This window comes from Egretta garzetta, unplaced genomic scaffold (genome assembly GCF_000687185.1).
Source record: "Egretta garzetta isolate BGI_Z169 unplaced genomic scaffold, ASM68718v1 scaffold45, whole genome shotgun sequence".
In the NCBI taxonomy this organism is placed as follows: Eukaryota; Metazoa; Chordata; class Aves; order Pelecaniformes; family Ardeidae; genus Egretta; species Egretta garzetta.
In genome coordinates, this window is record NW_009260028.1 from 6,332,632 (window position 1) to 6,355,737 (window position 23,106).

The 23,106-nt window shown below is 37.2% G+C and overlaps 1 protein-coding gene across 1 annotated transcript in view; it reads left to right on the forward strand.

Moving 5' to 3' along the window:
- The window catches only part of BACH1 (BTB domain and CNC homolog 1), a 31,990-nt gene that overhangs the window by 2,572 nt on the left and 6,312 nt on the right, over positions 1–23,106 (forward strand). Inside the window, 4 exon segments of the mRNA XM_035896463.1 lie at positions 12,380–12,677; positions 17,058–17,230; positions 17,232–18,438; positions 20,166–20,372. Coding sequence (XP_035752356.1) covers positions 12,438–12,677; positions 17,058–17,230; positions 17,232–18,438; positions 20,166–20,372 — 1,827 coding nt within the window. The 5' untranslated portion in view covers positions 12,380–12,437.

A 23,106-nucleotide genomic window follows, 5' to 3' on the forward strand; every position in this document is an offset into this window, starting at 1 on the left:
GGACACGGGCGGCGGGCGTGCTTGGTGTTTGTGACCCTCTGTGGGAGCTGGGGAAGGTTTGTTTTAGACCGTAAACAACGAGGTCCAAATCCTGCCTCGTACTGTGCAGCGAGATGCTTGGTGTGCTTGGGGGCACGCTGAAAACGTAAAAAAGAATCGTCACGTGCTTTTTTTTGTCAAATTATTTTTACGTTCTCCGTATTAGTATGGCAATATAGCAGAAATCCCAGATTCATCCGCAGCTGGGCCCCCTAAACGTTTGGTGAAATTAAAAAAAAAAAAAAAAAAAAAGAAGCAAATGTTCTGGCAGTAAAGGTAAAGCGAAGATAACTGTATATAGTTTGCTCATGCAGTAACTTTTGACAGACGTGTTAATTTTAGGCGCTTCAGGAAAGGCACTTTCAGTGTGTGAAAAGGGTATTTGACTGCAGTAATGGAATAATTGCAATCCAGAAACACTGTAAATTAAGGTTACACGGCACTCTGCTGAATACTCCAGTAATAGAGTCAGTTCTTCAATCTCAAATACTATGCCACGCTGAAGAAAAAAGGAAAGAGTATATTCCTGTGAGTGCAAATTAAAGCAACTAAGATATTCCAAATTTTATTTCGTGGTTTATGAGTTTAATTTTAAAGGTGACTTAGATGGCATAATTACTTTTGGATGCCCCAACACGTGTGAGTAAATCTGTGGGTACGCTAGCAGGCAGTGAGGCCCAAAAGTGGCGGATTTGCAGAGAAGCAGTTGTCACTGAAAAGAGAGTATCCACATTGTGTGCTTTTCAGAAGGGCTTCCTTCAAGCTGACTACTCAATCTCTTAGCATTTTGACTTTAGATGTACTTTCAGAGTACTCTTCCCACTTCAATGTAATCTAAAAAGAACCTACTCTTACTGTCCTGGTCCATCTTGTGAAGTGAATGAAAACACAGTAAGTGGGATGATTGGGAAGCTTGCTTCACTAGTACGCTACTGATTCTAACCAAAATGCTTAAGTGGAGGTTTAACTTCCATCGACTGTATTTTTGAGTGTCTTACACTCAAAAATGTGGAAGATCTTGATGTGCAAAGTATGTATTTGTTTTTAATAGGTTCTAAAATCCTTATGCTGAGGACATCTTGAGCAGTAATAATTTTACGTTAATATAAGAATTCTCTAGTATTAAAAAAGAAACCCTTCTTTACCTGATTATTTAGAACAGATGGCATTCTCATTGGGCATAGAATAGAGATGTCTTTGTACATGAGTTGTGTGAGTCCCAGATAACTTTGCCCTATGGTTTAGGGAAACAGCTCAACAAGTCTCCTTGTCTTGTCATTCCGACAATGCCTACCCACCCCCCCTTCCCAGTTTTATAAGATGAGGTTTCACATGGATTCTTCATGGATTGCCTTTTAATCGTAACGATGTCTTTCTCCCTGCACTGGATACACTGGTGTCAGGGGGAGGAGTGGTAGGTCAGTCAAGGGATTTGTGTTTGTGTCTCATTGCTGGCATTTTAGTTGTCCCTTTAGAATTCTACCACTGAAAGTTTCATGGGGGAGGTTTTAGGGGTAGAAAAAACCTTTGTGATATTTATAGCATAAGTCCTGTTTATATGCAATCCTTAGTTAAACCATAGGTAACGTGTTAGTTGATGCAAATGTGTCTTGGAACAAAACCATAAGTGAGCAAAAAATAACTGCTGAAACAACCATTAAGTTGTATGAACTCAGCCTAGTATGACCACAGTGGGGGTAATGTATGAGGACCCACCTGCAGCTTTCCTTGTCCCCACCTCTAGATTAGCGGTGTGGAGAGGAGAAAGAGCAATAGAAAGGCTCACTTTGCTGTAACAAATCATAGGCTATATCACAAAAGTAACTCCATCTCCAGCAGTACGCTGTATTTTTCAGTTAAGGTCTTTTTCAGGCTGGAGGCAAGTTTTGCTCTTGTTAAGTAATACAAAAGGAAACCTTAGTATTTTGTATAAATGTGAGTTAGCAGGTCAGAGTAAGGCTCAGCTGACCGGTCAGCTACTGAAGCTCTAGAAAGGAGGGTGAAATGTGCTATGAAGGGCAAATTGACTTTAGAAGCATTGGTGAAATACAAATAAATTGAGTTTAATCATTAGACATACACTGGAGAGTGGAAGAGGTAGCCTAGGGTATCACTCAGTCAAAATGCCTTTAAATGAGAGCCTGCATCTTAAAGAATATTCAATTAGTCTTTAGAATTATGTTGAGATAATTTGTTTGTGAATGACTTAAATTGAACCATCAAGATAATGTTTGTTGGTGTTTGTTTGGATTCCAGTCTTGGCCCATTGACTAATACTTTGATAAGTAAATAGCATTTGCTATCCCTGTTTACACTTCTTTTAAGGTTGGTATTCTCTACGGTACCATCTCAAAAATACTTACTTACATCTCAGCTAGTAAGGCCATGTCTTGTGACATCATATGTCAGATAGAAAAAGGTCTACAGTTTACTGATGGGAAAACTGAAACACAGCTTTGTGTGATTTGGTGGAAGTCTTGACTAGAATATCTGGTCTTCTGCATCTTTTTTTCCATATGATATAAATACTGTCAATTCTGATGAACCTCTGCTTTTCTGTTTTCATAGAAATGTTTCTGAAGTTCTGTCTGACTTATGTCTAAAATATCCGTAGAATTTTCTTTCAGTTTCACATACTGGGAAGAACAATTGTGGACACAAGTCAGAGTTAAAAAGCTAATACCAGAAACAAGATTATGAAGATAATTTCCAAAAAGTATTTTTTTTGACTTGCCAATATATTTGCTTCTTGGCTCTTCCAGGTTCTTGTGTCCTTCTAAGTTAGAGAAGGTATATTAGAACCACAGATGGTTAATTTAGTATTCATTAAAAATATTTTGACATACATACCTGTGAATGGGTTCTGACAGTCATTAAACCAAAATAATTCATGTGCTTTGTCTTAACCGTGGCAGGGAGTAGAGTATGTAGCTATAAATCAAAGGTGTTTGTCCTTTAAGTAAAGGCAAGTGTTGACAGTAGATGTTAGTTGTGCATGCTTTACATTATGCCAGCTTAGCCCTTATCTTAAGTGAATATTTTATTATCCAACCTAGTTCTTATTTAAGAAAGCAACCAAAACAACACAATTTTCAATAGTATTTTGGGGGTGATGTGAGTTGTTTTTTTTTTTTTTTTTATTTAGGTGAACCATGCCTTTAGGAAATCTGTGCGTTGTTGTTACCTTCCCAGAGTAACTCTGTTTGAATACCAGCAGAATTGAAGGATTGTAAGTGGTGAGATTTTGCTGCAAAGGAGTCTCTGAAATCCCTTCAGCCCTGTTTCATTTTTTAGCGCTGAAACAAACCAAATCCCACAATGTGATTTTTATCCTTGATCCAAAAAGTAACTGATTAGGGTTGTGTAAAATAATGTTAAACTGCAAAGTGGTAACATTTTTTCTGGCTTTGATATGGACTGCTTTATATCATCTTCTGAGGGAAACTATTCAAACCTCTGCTCCATGGAAAAATTTCTGTGATTACACACTATCAATCCTCCCCCCACCCCCCATGCCTCGAGTTCTCGTATAGCTTGCAAATATTAAAAAAGTGAATATTCAGGCTTAAAATCTGGAAAACAAATTAAGACTCTCAGTGCAGACTTAAAACTTGCCAGACTTCCCGTGATTCTTTTTAATTCTCGCTTGTGACTTGACAAGAGTCCAAGTGCTGTGGTAAGAATTATGTTGCAGAAATGTAACCTAATAATTTTTAAAAAGCTCATTTATGTAATTAAGCTGTGAGCAATATCATCCAGGTGTTTAGACTAATAAATAATACAATTTAGAATTTTAATTAGGAATGTGCTAATCATCTGAGTGTGAGACCTACTCTTTATAAAGCAGAAAGCATTGTTCTTATGAAGCAAAGCTTACTTTTTGTCCTTTTTTAAATAACTTTATTTTAGAGTCTTTTTGAACTGAAGATGAAGAAGCAATGAACATGAACACTGAAATGCTTGTTCATTCCTTGTCAGCATAACATGAATCAGCAGCTATTAACTGCTGTAGGCGTTCATCTGTAACATAACTTTACTTCCTTAAAAGGAGAGGTAGCTGGGGGCAAGGACATAGATATAAAACTTCAGAAAAAAGCCTTTGCAGTGTATTTTGAAGAAACTGTCTCGTATCCAAACTGTCTTGTTTTAGCAGTAGTAAATGATAGTTGTTCCTTTGTACTTTACATCTGTGGGTGACAGATTTATTATTTTTTTTAAATAGGAAAAAGTAAATATAAATGTCTGCCCTAAGGGAACCGAGGGAGATAAGTGACCTGCTGGAAGTTACTCAATAGATCAGTGTAGGATTCAGGAATAGCACCCAGAGTTTGTTTTTTCCAAGCTGTTTTTTTGGATCTGTAATGTTTTTTTCCAACTGTGTGGGAATGTAAAGTGTTCTAAAGAGTACAGGTATGTTACAAGCGTGGTGATAGCTGAGCAGACCTTTATTATCTGCTGGGTGATAAATTAATCTTGCTAGTTTTATCATGATGGTGATCACAACTGAAATTGCAACTGGATGTCCAAGTTCAACCAGCTCACGTAGCAGCGACAGAAGAGGTGTCCTGCCTGGGTTCTGCAACTACTTGCAGTTGAGGGAGCTTTGCTCTGTGCTTTCTCTTATTTCAAGAACTTTACCCATGTACAAGTGAGAGTTACTGTGGTTACTACAGAGGATTGGTATCCAGCATGGTCTTAGTGGACGGTTGTTCACTAAGTGAATAACGACTAAGGAACAGGGGTTTGTTTACTCTTTTAGTAAATTGGATAATTCTTGGGCTGGATCATTTACAGGAAATTTATGGTAGCTGAAGGTCAGAAAAAAATCGCTGTACCTGTAGACTGAGTTGATTTTGATGGTGAAGCCACATAATTGATATCTAAGTCTAGGAATAAAAGGTTAGTTCTTCTTTTTAGGACTATCTGAAATGGATTTTATTGACTGATGGAAAATAAGTAAGAGGCTGTCGTTCTTTAAAAGAAGACACTGAGTTGATAGAATGTGACTCAGGTAGCTCATGTATTTTTGCTTGGCTCTTGCTAGTCCCATTGCTATCTTAGTAGAGCTTGAGACTGAAGAACCACTTGTCAATTTGTATTGGTTTATTGTCCCACTTGCTATTAAGCGTATTACAGGTGATGGCAACAAAGCACATGTGTTTTACTTGACAGTGAGTCTTTTACAGATGATCATCAGGTCTGGATGCTAGGCTCGATTGAATCCAAATGCCTATGGGTTCCCATTGTATCTTAGTGACTTCTGTCTTAGATAATGGATTTTCTTTTCCAGGGTCCTTAGATTTATCGCCAAGCATTTAGACTGTAAGTTTGGCAAATCAGTTATGTCTTTCCTGAAAGTGCAAGCTTTCGAAGGAGTAAAGGCATGAATAGTACTGATTTCCATTGATTTCTGTGTACTGAATTAGTATTTTTAAGGACACTTGAAACATTCAAACTCAGAATGTTCAAGAAGTGTTTTGGTAAATGTGTACACAAATCACAGGTGTATCACAGTGTAAATAGAAGCAGAAATGACAGTGATTTGCACTCTTAAACATGTATCTCATTTTTAAGGGCCATTTTAGTATTCTTTGGCTGTCTGCCTTAAAGAGTCTCAGAGGCTATGGAGCTCATTTTTGTGACTCATTCATTCTTTCTAGTTGTGAATTTTCTTCTAATGCCACCAGTGGGTCTTTCCAGCATCAGCTGGTGCAAGGTTCAAAACACTCTCTTCAGCTGTAAAGCATACCCCTTTGTATGTTGAAATCTCGCCCTTTTCAGTTTTTCTGGTGCTCGAGTATAAACCAAAGGATGCTGAATTTACCTCTGTGTTAGCTGTCTTACTGTTGTTCTAAGTTCTTCTGTGGTAAAAGTTCCTGGCAGCTGTCATAGGCAGGCAGAGACATCTTCAGCTGTTACTTTTGTCATCTTTGTTCAGAATAAATGATGCAAGTATGCAGTAAACCAGCTATAAGCATCTAGAATTGGCGTTACCTGACTCTTTTTCATAAGTTACTGAAAAGCTTGGTTGTAAACTATATGGGGTCTTAGGGGATTTTCTAACATAGCGAAATGCAAGATAAGCTGTTAAATCTTCGTGTAAAGTCTAAAGAGTTTTTACTATTAATTCACTGCATTGAATAGTAGTATGTTTTATTTATTTAGTCAATTTGGTTGATTTTTATGGTCCTGTATGTTTGGCATTCATTATTAACACACTGTTTTGGACAGCGCATTCATGGTTTAAGAATTCTCTACAGAAAAGCTGGAATTCTTTAGTGGTTGTCCAGTGGGCATCTGGATAAGTGGCAGTGATTTGGTATAATTGGTGCTGATGTTAATATTTGCAGTGAGCTGATGGGTGGTACAGTTGCTTTATTGTTCTAAGGTTTTGAATGTTGTCTTAACATCTGCATCTTATTGCTGTTGCTTCTGGTTAGCCTTACAACTTTCCCCTTTGAATGGGATTTCTGTTTGTTATCAGCTTTTCACAACCTCAAAGGACTTAATTATTATGGCAAATTGTGAAGTTTGGGCTCAACAACGCAAAAAAAGGCAAATGCTCCTATTGAGTGTTCTGTGTCGGAATACATACACTGTGTTTTGCTGTCCTTTGTGTAATGGGGAAAATTACTCCTCGGCATTAAATAGTTGAGAAAGCGGTACTGTGTCAAATCCTGACTTTTAGGAGTGGTTTTCTTGGAAGACCTATTATAAAAGGCTTTTACTGGTTTTATTATTATTATTTTAATGTATATCTGTATATATATAGTATAAAAAATTATGTATTATTTCTATAATACGTTATTTCTATATTTGCATATACTATTCCAAAGTATATAGCTTTTTTGTGAAATGCAACACAATACTCTTTCCAGGACTGCGTAATTGTCTGAATTTTGAGACATACTTAAACATCAAGCAGTTCTTTTCCCCTATCATAAAGGTGTGGAAGTAAGCTGGCTTCTCTGCATGCTTTTGTCAGCTTCATTGACAACTTGATGCTTCAAAGCTTCCTTTACCTCTCGCATAACACTTTTCTTGTTGACCACAGGATATTGAGTGCAGACTTTCACATGTTGCAGTGGTGCTGCTGAGCATGAAAGTTTATCTACCTTGTGCCAAATTTATATGTGTGTCAGTGAGAAATACATCACGCTATTGAGTTTTATCTTGGTAATATGTACCTACTCTTATCTCTTATGCTATCTATTCCAAGGCAATATTAATTATCTATTATTATTTTCCTTCTGTAACTTAGCAACAACAGTTCCTTATAGCTTTACCTGGTCTCAGCCATAATGATTATTGTCTTTGGAATATATACTTTTTTTTTTTTTTTTTTTTTTTTTCATAAAGGCCATCCTGCTTCTGTTTGTGTTTAATTCCTTTTGTTTTTTTTTTTTTTTTTTTAGTATGAAATGGAGAGACACTAAGATTCACCAAAAGATCTGCACCAAGTGACTCTTTAAAGCAGAGTTTGTGGGGGAAGGAAGTAGAGGATCATTTAACTAACTACTTTTATTCTGCAGTCAACTAGGAATTAAAGAGCAGTAATTTTTATCAATTGTAAGCAATCTGAGAAGCAAACCTACAGTCTAATTTTGAAGTACCTTACTGTACTTTGCAATTACCTCCATGTTAATAATATAAGCTAATGAATAACTTCAAATGCATGAGAAAAATAAGTCTTGGATGAAATCTCTATTTGCCATTGAGTCTTGATAGGCATCTTGCTCTGATCTCTACACTGTGTACTTAAATATGTATTCCTTTTTTAAATGTTGCAGTGCTAATTTTCATTAAGATAATAAGTATTTCTTTGAAAACAAGTATGTATATATCTAGTCAATTAAAAGTAGAGATGTCTAAATTTACTGAAGATATGGTAATTTTACAGGTGCCCGTTTGGTATAGTATTCCTATTGAATTGTATGCTAGTAGGGAGGAAAAAAAAAATGGAGCTAAGTCACTTTGATAAAGCAGGATAAAGTTTTATAGCCACTACATAGGAGAAAATATTTCTGCCCTTAGACAAAACATTTTTTATCTCAAAATCACTGTCCAATAAAGAATGGAAACTTCATAGTAGCATGCTCGGTTGTGTTTTCAAAGCTGAACTTGATTCATTCTGCTGCAGGTGTTCCTTTATGTACTTTTTATACTAGCATGTGTGTTTATATACATTCTCTCCTTCCCCCTATGTCTGTGAGGTTATTATTACATGGGCAGAATTTCAAGTGAGAGGAATTTGAGGAATGCTCTTGTACTGCCAGTACTAGTTTTCTTCAACTAACTGAGGATTCTGTAGTTAGTGAGTTTTCATGTTGTTTCTTCTTTAGTTCTTTCAACCTGCATTGTAAGGAGCATTTTAAGTTTTGGAAGATTTCTTTGGACTGTCTTTAGTTTTGATGGTAGCTGCTGTATCAAATATCTTAAAGAATATTCTTGCATGGTTTTGTTTCTTAGCTTCTTTTGCATTCCGTCATGTGGTTGGGATTGATACTTATTGAACAGTGATTTAAATATACAGTCATCTGCTGACTTTTGGAATACTTTCCAAGTTATCTGTTTTAATTTTCCTTAAGTGTTAATTTTAAAATAAAAATAGCATTGTCAGTAGGAGTCAGTCTGGTTTCCAAGGAAATAATTCATGTTATCATTGTTTGTAGTGTCCATTTTCCTTCTTTTTAGTAATTTGTTGCTGCTTTCATTTGAATTGTCTGAGAGGAGAAAAAGAATGTGATAGAAAATTAAACTATGTAAAATGAACACCTGTGCTGGGAGGAAAAAAGCCTAGAAGGGTCTGTCCTTGCAGGTCAGTTGCAGCATGAGCTTTTAAGTTATAAAGCTTCTTTAGAAAGCCCCACTGAATTGTTTTCTCCACTTCACACCTTTTCTCCTCATTGTCCATCTATAAATGAAATTAATTGTAAGAATTTCTGCGTGCGCCAGGACAATGGTTAAAGTAAAAGAAAAATAAAGCAGTTTGCGGAAGAGATGTTCTTTTTCTTTTTGGTACAACAGTAAGTCTTGTTGTTGTTGTTGTGGATATTTATATAACAAATCTACTTATGGACAAGTATAATTTGTATTTACATGACGCTGTGGAAAATATAGTTGGCTGTCATGACAAATACTATTATACATGTGGTACCATGCCTTTATTACACAACTGGAAAACAGAATTAAGACATTCACAAGTTTTGACCTCTGTTACTACTTCTCTAAAGTGTTACAGCTTTTCACAGTGGTTACATTTTCCCTTTCCTGTTTGATGCTTTTTGTTTTCACCAGCATTTTCAGTCTTCTGGTTCTTTTCCTTTTGAATTCTCTATTTTTCTTGTATGACAGTGGTTGGATTTTACAAAGGAGACAGAAAAATTGAGTGTTTGAGTGTGGTGTGTGTGGTGATTTCTTTTTTTTTTTGGTTGGTTTTTTTTCTAAAGGTGTTCTTTTAAATTTTGAAACACTTAATGAAATGCTGCATTTTATATTTTAGATACCTCAAAATCTTGCATCCTGTTTAAAAATAGTGGGGCCATAACTTGGCTGATGAAATCTTCACACTACGAAGTACAACATTCTGTCAGAGTGAAGTGTTAAATTGAGTTATGCTCAAATTGAATATTTATTTTTCACTTCTCAAGGAACAGAAGGTAGTGTTTCAGTGTTGAAACCTAATTTTTTTGGCAGCAACAACACTGGAAGCTCACTATCAGTGTTTAAAGTAGGCTGCACGCTGTTTTGAAAGCATGTTGTGTGCCTTGTGGAGATCAAGTGAAAAGGAGGCTTGGCTGACCTCTGCATATACATACGTATATATACACATGTATACACACACTACTGTTGCTTTTAGCCTTCCATGCTATGAAAGTGTAATGAGCTGAATTGGATATTGGAACTGATTATTTTATAAGGGAATACCCAAGAGCAGCATTATGTTATATGGGTTGTCTGTCTGAGGTTTGGGAGAACTTGGGACTTCAAAAGAGGAAAGAAAAAAGAACCTTTAAAGGCCGGTCTGTAACTATAGTCTTCTGCATGAGTTTTGCCTAGGTGTTCACCTCAAAATATGTCCTTATCTTTAATACTTCCCTGTGCTCCCCACCACCCTGGATTTAGTCCTCCATTTTGTCCTCTGTTCCTTTTTGATTTTTTTATTTTAGAGCTTCTGGTAACAAATAAGGAGTCATACTTTGTTAAAACGTGCGTGCTGTAATACTTGAGGAATACAGTAAGTTAAGGATATAGAGCAAAAAAATTAGGAATATATGATCTATATTGCACTGCTTACTTGTCATAAGCTATTATAAGAATAGAATTTAATGAATAACTTTTCACAGGGAATTACTTCTTAATTCCCATCTAAACTGATTGGAAATTAAATATTTCCTAAGTAAACAAATCTCTGTAGTCTCGTCAGTAGGTATATGAAAATATTTAAATTGTTTTTTTCCTTCCAAAAATAAGCCCTCTAGGGTTAAAAGCGCATGGTATAGCTATTGCTTAGTGGGAAAACTGATTTGTGTAACTTTTTTTTTCCCCCCTCAGAACTTCCTCCAGATTCAAAACAAAATATTGTATGTTTAAGCAAATGCCCCAAAACAGACTTACTTTCTTTGTCTTTGCAAAATTATGATCTGTATACGTTTTGTTGGTGAAGTTGACTGCAAAGTTGAGTGTGCAGTTTTCCATGAGGGAGTGGGAAGGGCAGGTAATGCCGATGCTCTGCACTGTACTGGAGTCCAGACTGGTACTGTGCTGCTACTGCCATTGGAAATGTGGATCTTTCTTCTCACTTTCTGTTCAAAAGATCACTAAGAATGCCTATGTGCTATGAAAATAACTTGAGTAGTGAGTAACCGGGAGTATAGCTGGCAGGGTGGTTGTTTTTTTTCCCCACTGTGTTTAAAAATGGCCATGCCCTCCTCCCGCCCCATGTTGTGAAAGTTTCCCATATTTGAAAACTGAAGATTTGCACTGGCTACAGTTTTATTGTTGTTGGGAGCTGGCATATCGTAACAACCTCTGTTGAGCAATATAATGATTGGGTAGTCCTGGGTCAGCTGAACTGAGTCTCAGAAACTGTGTTGAGTTACAGTAACTTGGGTAGAATAGTCCAGTGCAATCTAAATACTTGGTTTGTTAAAGTAACACTTTTCCTAGTAATACCATATTTTCCTTGCAGGACAGTTCCAAATCTGGTTACATGATTTCTTCATTGAGCTTTAGATGCTAGGACATGTCTTAGTAGGCTTTTTTATTTTTAACTGGAAGAAGGGCTCAATACAAAGAAGATAGGAATTTAGAAATGCAGTGTAAAGATCAGACTTGGAAATGCTGTTAAACTTTGTACTCCCTAGGAGGGCTAACTTCTTCCTGGTTTGTTGGGTTTGGGGTTTTTTTAGTTGGGTTTTTTTGTGGTTTTTTTTTTTTTTTTTTTTTTTTTTTTGCAAATACTAGGAATTGAGGAATAGCTTCAGGACAGTTATATATAAGTTTATTACAAGGTTTTAAATATCATGTAATTTTTACTATTGTTTATTAGCCAATAAACACTGTTAGTTCAGAACTCTGATGCTCTGCTGCAAAAGGGATTCCATTGCCAAGTGATTTGAGTAGTAGTGATTGATTAGGAAAGCAAACTTTCAACAAGCATGACAGTTCAAATAGTGATGAGCAGGAGAAGGGGGAAAAAAGGCTGCATTAGAGAGTTAAGGCAGGTGGAAAATGGGAGAACTAATCTGATTTAAAAACAAAACACCAACCTACTAGAGAGAAAATGAGAGTATTTTACCGATGCCTGTTTGGTTTAGCAAACTGCTTTTGAAAGAAGATAGAACACAAATATTTTGGTCTGTACTGGGTGAATCAGTAAACAGAAGTAGCTTACATAGTATTTTGATGAATTTTGGCTTAATGCATCTGTTTTTAATTTCTCTTTACATTTTCATAGTGTTGGAGTCAGAATATACCAATAACTAGAAATGAAAACTTAAATAATTTTTAGGTATTACACTAAAGTTATGACTCTTAATCACTTGCTGAGGAAAAATCTGTTCTTTATCGCTCAAGTCACATGAAAAATTGTTGCCTTTTCTGGTCTATGAAACTACTAAAGCAATATTTTAAGATGTACATATTAAGGTTTGGGTACTTCAGATGCTTATAAGCATGTATTTATGTACTGACATATATGAAATATTGAGTATTAGTCTTAAAAAGAACTAGATCAGGCAATGCATGTTTAACAGTTTTAGTACGTTTTAGTATCATAGGTTCCTGTTAGATATGATTTTCATGTGTACAACTCATTTTTTTTTTTTTCTTCCTCCAGATTTGAAGAATAGAAGCATGCTTTCCACTGAGACTAACACTACCATTTGTGATACAGAATGTCTCTAAGTGAGAAGAACAGTGTGGTTTTTGCATATGAATCTTCAGTACACAGTACCAATGTACTTCTCAGTCTTGATGACCAGAGAAAGCAAGATATTCTTTGTGATGTTACTATTTTAGTGGAAGATCAGCGATTTCGGGCTCACAAAGCTGTGCTTGCAGCTTGCAGCAGTTACTTCCTTTCAAGAATTGTGGGCCAGGTGGATGCTGATCTTATCATCACTTTACCGGAAGAGGTGAGTGTCACTCCCTTCTGTATTTTACCTGCCAGTGCTTCTAATCTGTTTTGTTCAGTTCTGTTTTACAGTAGGCTTGTGCTTAGTTGAGAAGTTAAAGTAAGAGTGTTAAGAACTCAGGGGAAGGAATTTCTAAGTTCTGAAGCTGCCGTTGGTTGAGGTAAAGGCTAAACAGATCAGACTGAAGATAAGTGAATGCTGTCTTGGGGAATGTATAGAGGAGATCTTTTCAATTAAGTATACATTGCTTTTAAAATTGTGCACCTGATTCAAAGCATGTAAGTTTGTCAAAAGACAGGCCTTAAATGGTAAAGAGGTATTGCAGAACTAGTCCTCCTGTATGAAAAGAGAATACTTTTGGAGTAATAAATTAAAAAATTAAAGCTTAAAATTATAATACCTTTAAATCGGTATCATTAAGATTTGGTTTTGTATGTTTGAGTAATACAACTATGCTTATATTCCTTGCTGCTTACTGTTGTTAATTTTCTTGTACTCGCTTCCCTATCCTTTTTACACACTGATCATTAGCAGCTTGATTTTTTTTTTTCCTACTGTGTTTTATTACTTTTAAGATTGAGAAAACGTATTGCTAATACTCGCTTTCTTTTTTTAATCCTAAAATACATATTCTTAAATCAGATTGAATGTCAAGGCATTCAGTGTGAATGAGCCAGAATCTGATATCTGTAGGAAAGAAAATGTATTATTGCATATTTGGAGCGTCCCGGACATTTAAAGACTCCAGTTGGTATTTAGTTAAGTTATGAGAGTCATGAGGCAAAAAAGTGACTGGATACGAAATGCTGTGTTTGTAGATGAAAAGTGAAGTCTCCAAGTGCTCTGATTACTGCTACCATTGGGCACAATCTGAAGAGTTGGTTGTTAAATAACCAGTGGCTTTCTGGAAGGTAGTTCATGGTAATCAGCTTTGTGGGTGGGAAATAACATGCAAATTGTTGGCAACTCAACAAGAATTTGGAAAAGACCTTTAAGATGAAGTCCAATCGTACCTGTCCACCACTAAACCATGTCCCTAAGCACCTCATCTGCCCATCTTTTAAATACCTCCAGGGATGGGGACTCGACCACTTCCCTGGGCAGCCCATTCCAGTGCCTGATAACCTTTTCAGTGGAGAAATTTTGTCTAATATCCAATCTAAACCTCCCCTGGTGCAACTTGAGGCCATTTCCTCTCATCCTATCACCCATTACTAGGCAGAAGAGACCGACCCCCACCTGGCTACAGCCTCCTGTCAGGCAGCTGTAGAGGGCAATAAGGTCTCCCCTCAGCCTCCTCTTCTCCAGGCTGAACAACCCCAGTTCCCTCAGCCGCTCCCCATCAGGCTTGTGCTCCAGACCCCTCACCACCTTCGTTGCCCTTCTCTGGACACGCTCCAGCACCTCAGCATCTTTCCTGTAGTGAGGGGCCCAAAACTGAACGACAGTATTTGAGGTGCGGCCTCACCAGTGCCGAGTACAGGGGCACGATCACTTCCCTGCTCCTGCTGGCCACACAGTCGTTGAAGTTGGAGGAAAGGTGCACATCAATGATCATTTGTAGTGGCACTGGAGATTACATTATGGACTTGTTCATGTACAAGACTGAATTGAGTGTTAATGCAGAGATGATGTATTCATAAAGCCCGTACTTCAGTAAAGTAGCTACTTCACTGGCTGTGTAACATACTGAGATAAGCACAATCGTTCTCTGTTACCAGAATCCTTCTGATTTTATAGAAAACGGAAAACTAAAAAGAATCAAGTGGTCTCTTTTAAAGAGTATCATTGGTCTTTGGTATTATCTATTGATCAATGACTTTGTTACAGAATTATGTTACAGCATAATACCACTGTGTCACCTTTACTCAACCTTCTTACGGTGTCTGTGTGTTTATTTCTTCTTATACTTCTTTTCTTAGTGGCTTAATATATTTATAGCCACTTATATATATACTTATAGCCATTTATATATATTTACATTCATGTCACTCGGATTAAGAAAAAAGTAATGATGGGAGCTGATGTGGGAAGGAACTAGGATGCTGGGGGACACAAAGCCATGATTTGGACTAAAAGAGAGAAAGTAGTGGTGTGTAAAACTTCTGATGTTGAAGAGAGAATTTTCCTTTGGGATGATGGAAAAAATAAGATATTGGAAGAATAAGAAATGTACATCAAAGTTGGAGAAGGGAGAAATAGTCTGTGGTGCAAAGCAACAGTGTTCCAGTGAACCCATGAAATAAAACTGAGTCAGAAGGGACCAGAATTTGTTCCTCCTTTTTCTTTACATAATAATCCTGTTATTTACTATGATGTTGACTTAAGAGGACTCTTAATGTAATTTAGTATTACTGATGTAAGAACTGAATCTGCAGAAGCAACGAGCAAAAATACGAATAGTGAATATCATCTTTTAATCATTTGATCTGATCACTTACTTGGTAAAAGCATTTTAAGACTCAGCAACTTGAACTTCTCTTCTGGGAACTGCTAAATATTTTGAAATGAGTCAGTTTATGAAGCTGCATATTTAAGAGAGGCAAATGCTGATCACATGGCTTGATGTGTGATTTTTTTTTTGTTTGTTTTGTTTTCTAACCTTTTTAATATCCAAAGTATTTGAAGTTTAAAATGAAAGACAGCAGTCCACAATCTGAAATACTAAAATATTTTTGGAATTAAAGTACTTCATATGTATTATAATATAAAGACTAACTACTGACATCTTGGTGTAGGTTCTGTGTTGCTTTTCTACCAATGTTTTTACTCCATGAGTTAGACTTTCAAATACAACCTAAGTAAACGGCTACTGCAAGAGTTGCACTTCTAGGTCGGTCAGACCAAGAGTCTTTCTAATGTTCTATCTTGTTTGAGGGTAGCTGGCTAGAAATGTGTAAGAGAAAGTGAAAGGAGTACAGAGTGGGTTTTTTTTTTCCCCCCTCTCAATCCTTCCAGTTTTCAGCAGTTAAGTGTTTCTACCTTATACAGAAAGAATGTATAGTTTTGAAATACCATTGTATTTGTTTTGTTCGGTTTCATGCATGAATGTCACTTGTTTGCAAAACTGTTTTAATGATTTATTGACTGTACTAAGTTTGAAGACTTCTTGACAGCTTATGGATAAACTGTCTTTTACACTCCCCTTCCCCACATTATTAAGGATTAATTAATGTGATGGTGTAATCGGTAGTCTTCCCTCCAGAGCATATTTCAAATGCTATTTTAGGAATACTTTAGATAGGTCATACGAGCTTACAGACAGTTTTGCTGAACTGTCTCTTATGAATCTCTTCAACTTCCTTTTGTGTGTTGTTCACGTATTCTTTAAAAAAAAAAAAACAAAACAGCAAAAAACCACTAAAAAACCAAGCAAAGCAACCTTTCAACTGATTCCTGAATAAAATTGCATGTATAGTTAATTAACTTGCTGGCAGAAGAATTCGGTATAGTTTATGTGTTAATATAGCACTTTATTCAGCATAAATCCTGTTCATTTCAGTAAAGGAGGGGAGCAGAATGTGGGATTGAATTTGAGTAGTAATAATGGATGTATTGCTTTATCCTTCACTTGCAGGTAAAGGCTGAAAGAAGTGTCCTGTAAATTGTAATATGGTGATCTCTTTAGAGTTTTCTGTCTGATTCTGTAGTAATTTTTTCGTGCGTAGAAGATGATATTGTTCAGTTTGTAACGATACAGTTTTTGGTTATCTCTGGATTTGCTGTTAGAAAACTGTTCTGCAGTAAAAACTGAGATGATAGTGATGAAAATGTTCAATTAAAACTACCTAGTCCAAAGAGGCTTTAAATTGAGAATAATTGGTACAGTTTTTGGGTACAATTCTCTTCATCTGTGGGAGAAAGAAAGGAGTTAGGTGGCTATAGTAATAAATAATCATGTATGGTCAAATTCCATTTTTTCAAACTTTTTTGTATCAATGATGTGTAAGACTGAGCAAGTAACAGTAATTGCTCTTTAAAGGAACAATTAAATACCAGCAGTATTTTGATCTTATTTCTACAGCAATTCATCTACAACTTGGGTTGGAAAGGTATCTTAGTAGAGTTGGAATCCAGTTACTGGTTTTCATTGTACAGCAGTATTTTTCAGTTGTTAGTACTGTATTGTCAGAACATTGTATTAAGAGTTGATCACAGTGAAGAACGATAATTGCCACAAAATGTACAGGATAAAATTGTATCAGAAGATTAATTTTGGAATGAGTGTGGCCAGGCTTTCGGTGCAGAACAAATATGCTGCTTTTGTCTCGTACTCTGTCCTGCTGGCCTGGTTTCTTCATGGGTAAATCTGGGTTCTGTGGGTTTCTCTATTTAAACCATATTTGCCATACTAATATTTTTTCTTTTTTTTTTTAATAGGTAACACTTAAAGGATTTAGTCCTTTGCTTCAGTTTGCATACACAGCTAAGCTTATTTTAAATAAAGACAACGTGTCTGAAGTTTGCAAATGTGCTGAATTTTTGGGTGTACGCAACATTGAAGAGTCTTGCTTTCAGTTTCTCAAATTCAAATTTTTGGACTTTAAATCAGAATCCTAGGAAGAAGTGCTGTACACAGCATTGTCAGAAAGCAAACCCTAAAATTGTCAGTGTGGGTGATGGAGACCTAGAAATAGATGATGAAGCAGAAGAACTTTTAGAAAAGGAATTTATTCAAACTCCTGACACAAAGCTCTGTAAAGATGAAGAAAATGTTAAGTTGTCACCTGCTCTCCAAGATAATGCCAATCAAACATGTGATCCTGCACATTCAGAAAGGGCTAGTGTTTCCAGCTTATCTTCCCAATGCCCGAAGTATAGGAAATTCCAGAAGGCTTTTGGAAATGATAAAGTTCATACTTCAGAGTCCAGTTCCAGTATTAAAGACATTCAGGTGCCAGCAATTGCAGCTTTTCTTGACAAGGAAATATCTGATAATGATGGCATACAAAAAGCTCAGGAGTGTGTACCTATGCAGCTGGTCTCCAAATGTGAAGAGACTCAGGTAAAAATGGAAGAAGGGGAAGAAGGCATTGAGAAAAAAGAAGAGTCGAAGAGAGATTCTGTGACTCAGAATGTGCCGTGTCCTGTGGAGAAAATGGATCTTGCTGCTTTCCCCCAAAACTCTGCTGCGCCTCATGGACTCAGTTCTGTGTCTTTTTTACATACTTGTGAGCAATATGGTAACTTGAGTTTCAGTAGTATGCAAAACAACACAGTCTTAGCTGAAAAAACTGTATCGGGTACTGGAGTTGGAAATGACAAAATTGAAAGTCTGGATGACGCACCTTCAAGGGTCGATTTGTGCCCTAGGGAAGCCACTAACATTACATCAGCTGGTGATCGAAGCAGTGTGGAGAGAGAGGTAGCAGAACATTTAGCACAAGGGTTCTGGAGTGATATTTACAGCACTGAAGGCTGTCAAATACATTTACCACCTGCAGTTCAAAAAGAGTCCTTGGAGCCAGTGTATTCGGGGAAAAAATCAGAGTGTCCATGGCTGGGTATCAGGATCAGTGAAAGCCCTGAACCTGGCTCTCAACGAACTTTTACAACATTAAATTCTGTCAACTGCCCTTTCATAAGCAACCTTAGTACCGAAGGATGCTCCAACAGTTCTGAAATAAGTAGTGGAGATTATGTTCAGGGACAGCAACAAGAGCAGTGTCCCTATAATTATGTGATAAGTTTGGGAGAGGATTCAGAAACTGACACCGAGGGAGACAGTGAATCCTGTTCAGCAAGAGAACAAGAATGTGAGGTAAGAGCATCCTGGTGTATCCTTTGCTTCCCTGTCTCTTAAGGCCCTATTCAAAAACCTAATGGTGGGGGGTTGTGGTTGCTTGTTTTAAAAATCTGGGAAATGAAACTATTCAAAGGTTTATATGGAAGATCACTGTTAATTCAGGGAGACTTATAAAGTATTTTTTGGTAGGATATTGAAGTGGTAGATGTTTAGGTATTAGATCTCTTCAGATACTGTTCTGGAACAACCTTATCGGAAAAGGTGGTAAGTCTTAAACCAAGGCACGGAGGGGGTCTTTTTTAGAAATTTTTTTGTCTATTTCAGTTAAACTTCAGAAAACTAAACTTCTTGGTATCTTTGTTTTATAGAAACTTAACAATTTTCTTGGTTTTATTATGAGTTGTGGGGGGAAGGTAGGAGAGAAATGATACTTCAGATTTACTGTGAAAGGAAGATTAAGTTTTCAAGCTGGCTGGTAGCTGTGTATTTAAGACTGCTTTAATAGTATTGCCTTCTCTAGAACTGAGGTTGTTCCTTCAGCTGCAGAAATTACTTGGCACTTCTTTCCTTTGTCATTGCTTTGGTAGTGTTTTAGGCAGATGCCATACATAAATAGTCTAATCCCAAAAGATTTTACTATATACCTAGGATGGTTTCTGTCACAGTTCTTAGAATTGTAGAATTGCAGTGTGACACAGTGTACGATGGATCATTTAATGTCATGATAATTTAGTTGTTTTTAAAGGTCTAGTGTGGTTTTTTTCAATATGCAAGGCCTTACTGAGACTTAAAATAAGTGGAAGCTACCATCAATACAGAAGTTGGTGGGCCAAACAAAAGGCCAGAATTGGCTAAATACATTCCTCATCTTCACATTATAAAGAAGTAAATGGCATAATTGGTGATGGGCAATACTCTGTCCTTTTTTTGCCTGTTTGTCTCCAGTGGTAGCCAAACACAGAAAAGGGGTCTCTGTTCTTTAAACTAAATTCAGATCTTTGACCACAGCGATGTAACATGTTCTGCTACTTAATATACCCAAATGTAAGGATACAAATAAAGTGTCTTTATTTGGATACCTCATAAAATGTGGCAATTCATTTTGTAAAGGTAAAGATGTTCTTTGGTATTAATCAGGATGTCGTGATCTATGTATGTTTCAGAAGCCTCTGCTTCTGTACCTCAGGTGTACAGACAGTAGCAAGAGCCTGGTTCTTTCCTCCAGCATTAAGAATTACAAGATGAATACTGTAACTTTTCTGTTTTAAGTAAATGCCTATTTCAGAGGAACTTTTCCTGCAGAAAATCATAGGTATAAAAATATATGCAGGATACAATCTTAAATAGTAGCTTAGGGTAAACTTTAGACTGGCTTAGTCATTTCTGACACCTGCTTTGTGCACCACCGAACCACAACTTATTTTCCTAGAGTGTATCACCTAAAAATTTACTGCACACATGAATGGATTTCATCCTACTCTGAATATGCTTTTGAAGATGTAGTGTAAATGTGAAAAGTACTCGGTTATTTCACCTGTGCTTGAACTCATCTAGCCGAAACCCCTGGATTTTATCCACCTCACCTCACCTGATGGCTACATTAGCTTGCTCTTGTCTCTGGGATTTAGGAAGAAAGATGGGTTGTGTGGTAAAGAATGCTTAAAATAAAAACTTGAATTGGCCTGTTGGTGTTTGTGTGTATCAGTTTCACCTTTGATTTACAACTGTATCTTATGTTCTAGGTAAAACTGCCATTTAATGCACAAAGGATCATCTCGCTTTCCAGAAATGACTTCCAGTCATTTCTGAAAATGCATAAACTAACTCCTGAACAATTGGACTGTATTCATGATATCCGAAGACGAAGTAAAAATAGAATTGCAGCACAGCGATGTCGTAAGAGAAAACTTGACTGCATACAAAATCTTGAATCTGAAATTGAAAAACTGGTATGTATAAATATTCATTACTGTTGACTTGAGTCTTTCTCTAAACATCTTGACTGGACATCTGGCAGTAGTTTTAGCGTGAGGTAGCTTACTACTTTTTCCACTCAAACTTAGAAAACTTTATCAGTCTCAGATAACTTCTTGACAGCGGTTCTAGATTTTCTGTGCTTTACTCTAAAGTACACACGTTTTTCCTTCTCTGGGCTTGTTTCCATTCAAGTAAAAGTGCATCACAGCATAATTTGGTTAATGGTGTTTCTGAAGCCCATCAGCATTGAGCTTAACTGTACAGAATGATTCCCAAACCATCATCCCATTCTTTGTTTTCTACCTCTTTCCCCTTTCTTGCTTTGTGCTTTTGTTCGTCAGCTTGTGGCATTGCTCATGATCAAGTTTACAGTTATGCAATTGTTGTGTAAGTATTGTTCTTGTAACATATCAGCATGGGCTGGTGAACTGTTTCCTGAGTCTTGAATCTTAAAAATGAGACCCATGCAGAAAGGCGGAAGATACAGCAGAATTCAGGAAGCTGCTTGCCTTTTTAGCAGTTGTGTCAAGATTGTAGCTGAGAAATTAATGCATCCAGATTTCTCTGCAACCATCTGTTAATATAATTTATCTTTCTACTGCCTTTTAAGAAGGAGAAAGATGTAACTCAAGAGAAATGTGGATAATCTGAAGTTCTCCTGGCAGAAAAAAAATTAAGTGGCTTTTTTCTGGTCTTTTATTTTTGACCCTCCAATCTCAGTTCCATAGTTGATTGTACCATGTGCACTAAATAGTTCAGTTGTTTAGGATTACTGTACTTTTAATTCTTGTTTATGGAGCGTTTTAGACTTTGTGTTTATGTACATGAATTTGGTATCTGTATTAGCTAAGAACATACGTAGTCATGTTGTACCTTTCTCCTTATGACTTCAGAGTGAAAAGAAAAAATTAGAGCAAAGTGCCATGGGATAGAAACTTATTTTCTTGAAGTGGTCCATCATCTTTCACTACATGCATTTTTACTTCTGCAACAAAGGAGACAGACTTTGAAGGAAAGCCTGTAGTGCCGTACAGCCCTGATGAGCTGACAGAACAAGTCATTTAGTGTGCTGAATGAAGAAGATACTCTGGGAGGGAGGGAAATCAGGTGATCGTGCTAATAACAGTTATATTATTCTGACTAAAGAGAGAAGCTGCATTTCTGGCAGTTCAGAAGTTTCTGCCTGGTTTTGTCATCGTGTTGTCATTTCTGTTTGTTATGTAACTTTGTCAATATTGTGCAACACTTGGGGGGGGGAGGGGAGGAAATTAGAGATTCATCTGCAAGATTAGACCTGTAGTTGACTAAGTGACTGATAATCATAGTATAAAAATCCTTGCTCCTGTGGACTTACACTAGAACAGACAATGTCTGTTGTTTGACAGATATCACTGTGCAAGGTCTAGACAAGGAGTGTTGAGAATCATGAGGTGAGGTCTGAGTTATGAATCGTGCTCTAGGCACAAACATGTTCGAGTTGCTTATTTTTTCCAACTGTGCAGGTAAGTTTATTCAGAACCTCCTGAAGAGACCTTGTTTGGAGCTGATGAGTGTGTCTGACAACCACTGGTGTTATGCACCATCAAACTTGTGTAAGTCATGCACAACTACAGAAACCTTAAGATCTGTCTAGGCATAATTTCCAAGTGGGTGGAAGAAAGAGACTTCTGTGAAGGGTGTTGTGTGGTACATCCAGGTTGCTTCATGCATGATGACTCCTGCCTTGTTCCTGCTTCTCTGGGTCAGTCATGTGTCTCAGACCTGTTAGTCTTTGATCTTCTCATGGTATCCTCTGTGATGTGGCTATGACAGAGGATAATATGGTGTAGCTATAGTTTGAAAACTCTTGACAAGTAGATAATACACTCTACTATAGCCTGTTAGGAAATACTGTTTAGTTAAATTCCTCATCCTGGCTTCCAGTATATACAGCATGTTGTCTTGTATTAATTTATATTCCTTGTTGCTTATCAGGTTTTTGTTCTCTCAGATTAAAAGATTTGTGGTGTGTTTCTTGGGAAAGTCCTGTATCTGGAACAGACTAACCCCGTGCATGAGTAGAGGCTGGAGACCAACTGGCCGGAGAGTAGCTCTGCTGTAAAGGACCTTAGGGGTCTGGGCAGACAGTGAGCTGAGCATGGGGCAGCAACATACCTAAGCTGAAAAAAAGGCCATCAGTGTCCTGGGCTGCATTAGAAGGAGCACAGCCAGCGGTTCAAGGGTAGTGATTGTATTCCTATACTTGGCGCATGTGAGACTGAATCTTATGCCCAGTTTTGATGCCTCCCAGTGCCAGAAATACGTTGACAAACTGGAGCAAAGTTAGGAGAAGGCCCCCAGGATGGTCGGGCTTGGAGTAGAGTACTTCTGTGGTGAGAGGCAGAGAAAACTGCTTCTGCTTGGAGATGAGATGGCTGTGGGGAGACCTACTACCATCTGTGGAGAAGGGGAAGTCCTCAAGATCGTGTAGCCATTGAGTGTGAAGATCTTCAGCTTCCCAGGGGGTTCTGGTTGTTCACAGCAGAACAAAAGACATTGTCATAAATAAAAATGGGTGGTTTCAACTGGATATAAGGAAACACTTTTTTCCAATGGGGACAGGCAGCCAATGGAGCAGGTTACCCAGAAAAGTTGTGCATGCTCTATCCTTGGAGGTTTTTGTGACGTGACTGAGCAAAGCCCTGAGCAGCCTGATCTTACCCAGAG